The following is a 9,924-nucleotide window of genomic DNA, read 5'->3' as shown; positions in this document are numbered from 1 at the left end:
GCAGTTTCCATCTCCTGCCTCCAAACTCGGTGCGCTTTCCTTGCGGAAAGGACGCGGGGTTCAGGGCGCGCCAGTGCGCGCCTTAGCGGCCCCGCGTGTCGCCAGGTGGGTAGCCCCGCACCGGAGGAAGGGGAAGTTACCTTCCCCTCGGAAGAGGGCGCTGGCTCCCCCATCCTGCCTTTATAATAAGGCCGCGGCAGGAGAGGAAGCAGCCAGCTGCCGTCTGCGCTTTGCAAAGCATGCAGTTAGGGGAGCAGCTCTTGGTGAGCTCGGTGAACCTGCCCGGCGCGCACTTCTACCCGCTGGAGAGCGCGCGAGGCGGCGGCGGCGGCGGCGGTGGCGGGAGCGCCGGCCACCTCCCGGGAGCGGCCCCCTCGCCTCAGAGGCTGGACTTAGACAAAGCGCCCAAGAAGTTCTCGGGCAGCCTCTCGTGCGAGGCAGGGAGCGGGGAGCCCGCAGCCGCCAGCGCGGGAGCCCCCGCGGCCATGCTCAGTGACGCCGACGCCGGGGACGCCTTCGCCAGCGCCGCGGCGGTGGCCAAGCCAGGGCCCCCGGACGGCCGCAAGGGCTCCCCCTGCGGGGAGGACGAGATGCCCTCCGCCGCCGCCGCCGCTGCCGCCGCCGCCGCCGCCGCCGCCACCGCGCGCTACTCCATGGACAGCCTGAGCTCGGAGCGCTACTACCTCCAGTCCCCCGGGCCTCAGGGCTCCGAGCTGGCCGCGCCCTGCTCGCTCTTCCCGTACCAGGCGGCGGCCGGGGCGCCCCACGGATCTGTGTACCCGGCTCCCAACGGGGCCCGCTACCCCTACGGCTCCATGCTGCCCCCCGGAGGCTTCCCCGCGGCCGTGTGCCCACCCGGGAGGGCGCAGTTCGGCCCGGGAGCCGGCGCGAGCGGCGGCGCGGGCGGCAGCGGCGGCGGGGGAGGCGGCCCGGGCGCCTATCAGTACGGCCAGGGGGCTCCGCTCTATGGGCCGTACCCTGGGGCGGCAGCCGCGGGTTCTTGCGGAGGACTGGGGGGCCTGGGGGTTCCTGGCCCCGGCTTCCGCGCCCACGTCTACCTGTGCAACCGGCCTCTGTGGCTCAAATTCCACCGCCACCAAACCGAGATGATCATTACGAAACAGGGCAGGTGAGCGCAGCGCGGAGGGGCCCCGAGGCGCGCGGGGTAAGGAGCGGGTGTGGGGTCCTGGGGATGGCGGAGAGGAGGGACCGCTTCTCGCTCGCTCGGCTCTGTGCTTCGGAGAGTGAGTTTCCGCGCGCAGCAAGTGGAGACACCGCTTCTCCAATCCGGTGTCCCTCCCGTCCGCGCACCGGCGGTTTGTGCGCGGTGCTCAGGTTACGGTGGCTTCCCCCCTTCCCTCTCGTCACCCTCCCCTGGGTGGAAGCGGAAATGGAAATTGGGGCTTGTCCACAAAGCTGGATTTACTAGATCCGCCCGCTCGGCGGTACGCTGGTCCCTGCGGGCCGGCGAGGAGCCAAGGATGGAGGAAGGCGCAAGAACTGGCTTCCCTGGGCGCAGTAGATGGGCTCCCGCAGCTTTAGGCGCCGGGGTCTCCATGGGGCGCCTCGGGGGGACCAAGGTGTGGACCGGCTCGCCAGCATCGAGGGTCGGTCCGGGTAGTGGTTAGGCAGACCCTGGAGTCCGATGTGGCTGGGGTCCCGGGCCTGAGAAAGTTCGGACACACACCTCACTGCTAGCAAGTAGGGAAAGTGAGTGGGTGTTGGGAGAGGGGCGTCCAGAGGAGACTTTAAACGTTACCAGTAGAATTCTTTCTTTTTTTTTTTATTTTTACGAGAACAACTTGCACTTGTGCGTATAAAAATGAATGATTTTAAACATCCTGGGGGAAAAAATTAATGAGCACCTGTAAGGGTCGGGAACTTGAGTTGGGAGAGGGTGCAGAAGCGTATTTGGAAATACTGACTTGGGGGCAAAGTATTTCCGAAAAGAGATGTTCCAAGAGTTGCCAGCTCAGGAACATTTTACGTAGTGACGGCCACTTTATCTACTGGTATCCCGTTCGTTCTGTTAACTTCTAAATGTCGTCCTCTGAGCTGGGGGCCGGTTCCAGGGCGTCCGGGTTTGAATCTCTCGTCTCCTGGTTTTCTCTTCCTTCGCACAGGCGCATGTTTCCTTTCTTGAGCTTCAACATAAACGGACTCAACCCCACCGCCCACTACAACGTGTTCGTGGAGGTGGTGCTGGCGGACCCCAACCACTGGCGCTTCCAGGGGGGCAAATGGGTGACCTGCGGCAAAGCCGACAATAACATGCAGGGTGAGGAGAGCCGAGGCCCGGGCGGGGCGGGGCGGGGCGGGCTGGGAGCCCCCGACTCGGACAACTCACGCTTTCACCCAACATTCCTTCCCTCCCAATCCGGGGCCTGCAGGTGTCCGTGCGAGTTTCCTTTGTGCTGATTGTTTGGTCAAGGGGGAGAATTGCTAAGTCAGATTTCTTGCCTCTCCGTAGATAGAATTTTACCCCATGACCCTACTCCAGCCCTTCCCCGTTAAGTCCTTACCTTTGAGAAAGGAATTGTCATAAACTCTCCAGGTGACAAGGGTTCCTGGCGTTCTAAGCTTTGCTTGAGAAAGGCCTCCCAGAGGTTGAGGTTACCATAAAAATTCAACTTTCCATCTTGCCATTCTAGCTTTAGAGGCCGCCAAATTGGCCTTCAAAAGAGGCATTGCCTGTGGGCCCCATTTTTATATCTTGAGCCTTGTCCAAGGAGGGCTGGAAGCACAGGGCCCCTGGTTGGCCTCCACTGGGCCTTCTTAAGCCCCTAAGGCTGGAAGACTTATGTTGTAACCCTAGCTCTCCGACCTTGCCCGTTCGTAATAAATATCCGTCCCTTCCCTCCATTTTTTTTCAAAGTTATTTTTTTACCTTTGTATTTTATTTTTAAAATTGTGTTGTGGGGGGAGATAATTGGGTTTACTTATTTCTTTCTTAATGGAGCTACTGGGGATTGAACCCAGGATCCCGGGCATGCTAGGTATGTACTCTTGTCACTGAGCTACACCCTCCCACTCCTCCCTCCATTTTTAAACAGCCCTGTGTGCTTGGGTTTTGTGTTTTGTTTCATTTTCTCTTAGGCAACAAAATGTATGTTCACCCAGAGTCTCCGAATACTGGTTCCCACTGGATGAGACAGGAGATTTCCTTTGGGAAATTAAAACTCACCAATAATAAAGGCGCAAATAACAACAACACGCAGGTAGAGTGACAGGAGGGGGTGTCTCCTGGCTGTGAAGCTCTTTTATTTCTAATATTCTTCACTGTACTTAGAATATTTGCTGTTACCTGTTCCTGGCCTCTTGCTAGTCTTTTCTTTTCCATTTTTTTTTCCTTTTGACTTTTCTCATTTTTACTTTTATATTATTATTTTATTATTATTATTTATTGTTTTATTATTTATTTTTTAATTATTATTTTCACTTTCTTATTGGATTTCAAGAATGGTGACTTCACTGTTAGGAACAGAAATCCTGAAATCTTTGGGGAGAGTTTAGGAAGCCAAGAGGAGAGGGTTTATTAAGCACACGTATGTACCCAGAAGATGTGAGCTGTTGGCGGCAAACAGCAGGAGTCCCATCCTAAAAGATGTAATTTGTCAAAAACCGACTTTGTGTGTGTGCCTCCAAGAGACTTTTTAGATTTGGCGATTCTTTCTGTACCATTTGCAGATGATAGTCCTCCAGTCTTTACACAAGTACCAACCACGACTGCACATCGTGGAAGTCACAGAGGACGGCGTGGAGGACCTGAATGAGCCCTCCAAGGCTCAGACCTTCACCTTCTCAGAAACACAGTTCATCGCGGTGACTGCCTACCAGAACACCGACGTGAGTGTCCCAAAGGTCCCAAGAATCTCTAAAAACGAGTTCCCCCGTGAGAGCCAAAACACTTAAAGACCGTTTTTCTCCCTTATTTAGATAACTCAACTCAAGATTGATCATAACCCCTTTGCAAAAGGCTTCAGGGACAACTATGACTCGTAAGTACCCCTTTGTTTTACTTGCATGGTCATCTTTGAACAAGACACGCTGGATCAGACACTTTCATGAGACCATATTCTAGGAAGAGCTTTCGCCTTTGGGATTTTTAGCTATTTTGATCTGTGCTTTTTTTTTTTTTTTTTTTTTTGCCTTGACTAATCTTGCATTAGAATTTTCCCAGAAGGGTTTTGTTAATTTCTAAAGAAATGTTAAAGGCTTAAAGATGAGGAGCTTTTTTTTTTTAACATTTGAGTGGAGATTCAAAATGTTCATAATCTGCATTTATATGCCTTCCTTTTCATTTGATCCCCCCCCCTTTTTTTTTTAATTCTCTCAGGGGCAGATATTATTACTCCCTCTTTCTCTCTCTCTCTCTCTCTTTTTTTAACATAAGAAAACCCTGACACTAAGAAGAAGTCATTTTTCACTACATCAAACAACAAGACCCTGCAAATGCCTTTAAATCTGGGATTTCTAATCCCACAGCCAGCATTCCTTCCCTGCCACTCCAGGGAGGGTTACTCTGAGTTCTTCAAGTTCTAGGACTTGTGAAGGTGGATTTTCTGTAGTTTCAATACTTAATGTCTTGGGAGGAAAGTTTTTCTTGCGTGGTGGGAAATTTTCCCCTGATGATCCAAGCATCCATCTAAAATGGGCCAGTGCAGCCCTCCCATTATAAGGCCCAGCCTTTGAGCCTTCTTCATTTCTGGGAGGCAGATTGTTTAGGGACAACATTAGGGTCTTTGTTTTCTTTCCTTTTTTTTTTTTTTTAAGTGTTTCTTTTTATATTGTAGCATGTACACCGCTTCAGAAAATGACAGGTTAACTCCATCTCCTACGGATTCTCCTAGATCCCATCAGATTGTCCCCGGAGGACGGTACGGCGTTCAGTCCTTCTTCCCGGAGCCCTTTGCCAACACTTTACCTCCAGCCCGATATTATAATGGCGAGAGAACCGTGCCACAGACCAACGGCCTCCTTTCGCCCCAACAGAGCGAAGAGGTGACCAACCCTCCCCAGCGGTGGCTTGTCACACCTGTCCAGCAAGCTGGGACCAACAAACTAGACATCGGTTCCTATGAGTCTGAATATACTTCCAGCGCCTTGCTCCCGTATGGCATTAAATCCTTGCCCCTCCAGACATCCCATGCCCTGGGGTATTACCCAGACCCCACCTTCCCTGCCATGGCGGGCTGGGGAGGTAGAGGCTCTTATCAGAGAAAGATGGCAGCTGGACTCCCATGGACCTCCAGAACGAGCCCCCCTGTGTTCTCTGAAGACCAGCTCTCCAAGGAGAAAGTCAAAGAAGAAATGAGCTCTTCTTGGATAGAGACGCCCCCTTCCATCAAGTCTCTGGATTCCAACGATTCGGGCGTCTACACCAGTGCCTGTAAGCGAAGGCGACTGTCCCCCAGCACCTCCAGTAACGAGAATTCTCCCTCCATAAAATGCGAGGACATTAACGCTGAAGACTACAGCAAAGACACCTCGAAAAGCATGGGGGGCTATTATGCTTTTTACACAACTCCCTGAAGAGTTCTTTCAACCTCGCAAAAATCAGCTAACTTTTGGCAGATGGACTTGGTGGTGTTTTTTTGTTGTTTTTTGTCTTCTTTGCCAAAAAGACATTTGCCTTCCACCCTGATGCACCCTGTTTTGTGCAATTTCCTAAAAGAAGGTGCCAAAGCTTTTTGATTTGCTGCAGGTAACTGAAACAAGCCTAGCATTTTTTTTTAAATAAATGTACCGAAGGACTTTCAAGTGTTTTAAAATTTGAAGGTTGTTCAAAGTTACGGATTTATTTATTGGAGACACTAGACGTTCAGAGAATTGGGCTGTGAAGATTGAGTGCCTAATGCTATCAGAGGATGTGAAAGCTTTGATTCTCGTTTTTATTTGTAAATCTGTAAGCAAATGGAAGCCCAGAGTGGTAAGATGTTTGGCTTCTACAGGAGGAGGGGAGGCCTTCAGCTTCAACAAGGACTTTTTTGCTGGTAACTTTCTGCTGGGGACAAAAGACGTTAGGCCTGGGAGGCCAGAAGAACTTTGTGAAGGGGCTGGTTTTACTTGACTTTGATTCTTCCCAGATTTTTTGAAACAAGCCATGTGTGCCCTGGATCAGGACTGCCTCGTGGGCTAGGCCTCTGCTGTGAGCCCAGAGGGGGCTAGTAGGACTCAGGAGGGGACGAGGGAGGGAGTTGCCAAAAAGAAAAAGAAAAAAGAGAATTTTGAAGTGTACAGTTGTGTGTGCTTAGATACACTGTAGAATACTGTGAAAAATATTGTACAAATAGTCAACGTAGGTCTACGAGATTATGTAAAATTGGTGCTTTGGCTTTGTAAAGAATTTGCAAATCACCGGAGGACAGCTTGCAGGAGCCGGGGAAGTTTCCCCCAACATCCCCCCAATATATGGGAATCTATTCTGTCTACTTCTTAGATAGTTAAGAATGTATTCAGCAACTCTGTACTAACTTCAAACGTGTTAAGGAAAATTCCCCTCTCATCCTCTTCCTTCGCCACCCCCACCACCCAGCTTGGTAATTAATGTGAATAAACGGAAACGTGACGCCACAGCGTCTGCTGGCTTTTCAGAGATCTTCGATTTTTATGTAGCCTTAGTCATTTTTAATAAATGTGGTTCGTTGAGGGAACAGGCATAACTCTGTCTTCTGTACCGTGGGTTTATTTTGCCTCCTTGTCGCCCCTTCCTCCAGCATGAACACTGTCCCGCCATCCAACTCCCCCCACAGGAGGCTCAAGCATCTCCCAGTGGACATTATCGTCATGAGGGGGTGGGGAGGCTTTGTATATCTTCTTTTTTTCCTTGAAGATGAATGGCGTTATTGCCTCACCGCACTGGGAAGTCTGGACAATGGGTATTGGGGCTGGGGAGGGGGAGGAGGGCTGCCGCCGAGATGCAAGATTGCCCACCGCAGGCTGCATGCGCGCGCGCCTAGATAAAACCTCCACCCGCCTCAGCCCTGGGCGTCCCGGCCTCTGGGTTTTTTCCTTAGGCCTCCCGGGGGGGGGGGGCTCCCATCCCCGGACCCACATGTGCTCCCCGGGCACCCTCGCGGCCCTCCTGGCGCCCACAAGTTCCGGGACCCTGGGGCGCGGCGGCGAGCGGGCGGCCCACCGCGCGCTCCCGCTCCCACCTGCGGTTTCCGTCTCCTCGGAGCCCCGGGCGCCCGCGGGGCAGCTGCGGGCCGGGGTGCCGGGGCTGCGGCGGGCGCGCACCCACGCGGGAGGGTCCCCGGCCTGCGCGCCCCGCCGCTCTGCCCAGGCAGCCGGGGAGCCGTGCGCCGCCGCGCGCTGAGCGCCGCTTGTTTGGCTCTCGTTCGCCAGGAGGGCGAAGGCCACCCCATCCCCAGGCTGAGCCCTGGGCCCGCAGAAGAGTTAAAGCCAGGAGTGGGGCGGAGGGCCCTTTGTCCCCCTGCCAGACGTCCCGCCAGGCTTATCAGCAGACAGCTTCTGGCCCAGCTTGCAGTCCTTTCCAGCCCCCTCCTGACCCTCCCGGGGTAAAGGTCTGGCCGGGAGGGTCATTCTGCTAACTGCGTGGCGCGGAAATGCAGCTGCTAAGAGGATTAGCTGCTGGGAGGCGAGCGATCAGCCGGGACCTCCTCCCCTTCCGCGCCCAATTAAGGCCCCCGCGAGCTCGTACAGCGCCTCTCCCCTGTTCCCCATTTCCCCCCCAAGCCCCGGCCCTTCCCAGGTCCTCTGCCTGTGACCTTGGGGCCTCGGACTTCAGCCCCGCGTCTCCGACGGTGCCTGTTCAAAACGCTTTGCCCAAGCCGCCCCGACTCTTCCCGGAGCTGGAAGCGAAAGCTTTGCAGTTTGGTTTCTGTGTGTGTATCGTGGATGACAGACTCAGACTGGGGGAGGCCGACTCGTAGCCCCTCGGGCCCGGTCAGCGCGCCCCCCCCCGCCCCCATCCCTGAGGAGCTCTAGCGCATTGGGAGATGCGATGGAATTTCGAAACGGTGTTCTCCTATTCTGCCCTCGAGAAAGACGGGAAATGCTAATCAGCGCCGAGATAAAGCAGACAGTGGCCTCAGTCTATTTCCAGTCCTGTATATTTTTGCACCGTACAGTAAAAAGAACCTGGTACTTGTGAAAAGTCCCTCACAGTGTTTAATAGAAACGTAAGTGGCTGAGTGGCCCCAATTAACACCTTGTGATAAGGCATTCCTAAGATGGAGTGTCAGACACCAAATTGTGAAGAGATGTATCTAATTAATCCTCCTAGGATGACACCGATAAACAAGCCTCTATTTAAATAAAGATCAAGGACTCGGGCGCCCCGTTTGTTTACATTCTTCGCCAGGGTCCCAGCGTTTGCGCCCGCGCAGGCGGCGTTGCCGGCGCAGGGTGGAGACACCCGCTTGGGGGTCTGCTGGCTCGCCTCCGTCCTTGCCCCCAAACAAAAGTACGCAATTAGACAAATAAACTGCAACGAAAGAGGAAAAAGAAGTGCAAAAAGGACCCGACTTCGAGTTGGAAACCCCGTTGTTTGTCACTTTCCACGCATTCTTTTTCATCGCCAAACACTTTGAGGTTGTCCGGGTTTTTAAAAAAGAAGGCAGTCCACCCATCACCCCGGGAAGTCTTTCCTGCTTTGGGGAGGACTAGGAGCAAGCCCTTCCTCTGCGCCCCCACCCCCACCCCGCCCCGGCACGACTTCGCTCCTCTCCGCCCCAGGACTCTACCTCCAGGGTGATGAAGCCGAGAACTGCCGGGACGCTGGGTAGCTATCCTGGGGGTGGGGTGAGGAGGCCACCCACTGGGAAAGGCAAGAATCGGGAAAGAAATAGGGGAGGAGGGGAAGGTGCAGCCTGTAAACCGGGGCGGAGCCCGCGTGGAGTCGGCAGCAAGGCACACTCGCATTTCTAGCTGGAGAGTTTCAGGGCTCCGAAGCAGCGTTTGGTCCGAGCCTCTTTCCTCTCCTGCCTCCACTGTTTAGCTTTAAATCTGGGTGTAAAGGCAGACTCACGGTCTTCCCCTTCCTCTGCGATCTATTCCATCTTTCTGAACCAAACAAGGCACGGTAGGATGCCGGAGAGTTTTTTTTAGTTGCTGTTTTGTTGCTTTTAGTTCAGCAGGTGTCATGAAAACCCTCCGAAAGAAAAACATTCCTGCATGCCCCTTGATTTTAATCGAAATTGAGCCTCCAGTAGGGATAAAAATTAAAGTCACTCGTTCTCCACTCGCCCGGACGCTTCCCCTTTTCCGCGCTCGCGGCGGTGACCCTCTCACCCTGCCGCGCGCCAACTTGGCTTCTCACCTCGGGGAGATTTCGGCACCAACGGGAGGTTCTTTTAAAAGGCAATTTGCAAAACTCTGTTGGTGGGCCTGACTGAGTCCCCTTCTGCGAACTCCGCATCCCTGGGGTTTAAGTTTTCGCGTACGCGAACTCCGCAGGTCCAGCCCCTGGGGACTCGAACCAGCGGAATCCGTCCCCCTGCGCCCATCTTTGTCCGGGGTCGCGGTCCCTCCTGCTCCTCGAAGAGGCCTGGGCGCTGCGCCTGCACTTGGCGTTCTCGCGGTGCCGGCCGCCCGAACCCGCAGGAGCTGGACTTCCTCCCCATCCCATGAGCTGAGCCCGAAGTTACGACTTCTTTTGTTTTTAAACATGATGGGGACTCTGACCTTGGTGGCCACCGAATTTCTCCTTATTACAGCTTAAAAGAAAGTCAACATTTCCTGGCGACCCCTTCACCTCTCTTCGCCTTTTTCTTTTGGCCTTAAGAGTCCTTTGCGTGTCGCAGAAGTCGCATCGAGCTCACCAGAGGAAGGATGTAACTGCGCCAGACACGGAGCAACCTCTCCGAGGTGGACCCCAAAGTGCCTGGCTTCTGATGGGCCCCCTGATCGCCCCTAAAGCGTGAGTCTCTGCTTCTTTTAGGCAGAAGGGTGTGAACCACC

At 54.1% G+C, this 9,924-nt stretch overlaps 1 protein-coding gene across 1 annotated transcript; it reads left to right on the top strand.

The window, feature by feature from the left end:
* Window positions 1-210: 210 nt before the first annotated feature.
* Window positions 211-6,573, top strand: EOMES (eomesodermin). Its single transcript, XM_006200595.3, has 6 exons — window positions 211-1,129; window positions 2,124-2,278; window positions 3,097-3,218; window positions 3,688-3,846; window positions 3,937-3,998; window positions 4,794-6,573. The coding sequence occupies exons 1-6, from the start codon at window positions 240-242 to the stop codon at window positions 5,530-5,532; spliced, it is 2,127 nt and encodes a 708-aa protein (XP_006200657.2). The 5' UTR covers window positions 211-239; the 3' UTR covers window positions 5,533-6,573.
* The last annotated feature ends 3,351 nt before the right edge of the window (window positions 6,574-9,924 follow it).

Source organism: Vicugna pacos, chromosome 17 (genome assembly GCF_048564905.1).
Source record: "Vicugna pacos chromosome 17, VicPac4, whole genome shotgun sequence".
Taxonomy (NCBI): Eukaryota; Metazoa; Chordata; class Mammalia; order Artiodactyla; family Camelidae; genus Vicugna; species Vicugna pacos.
This window is presented reverse-complemented; position numbering and strand designations above follow the sequence as displayed.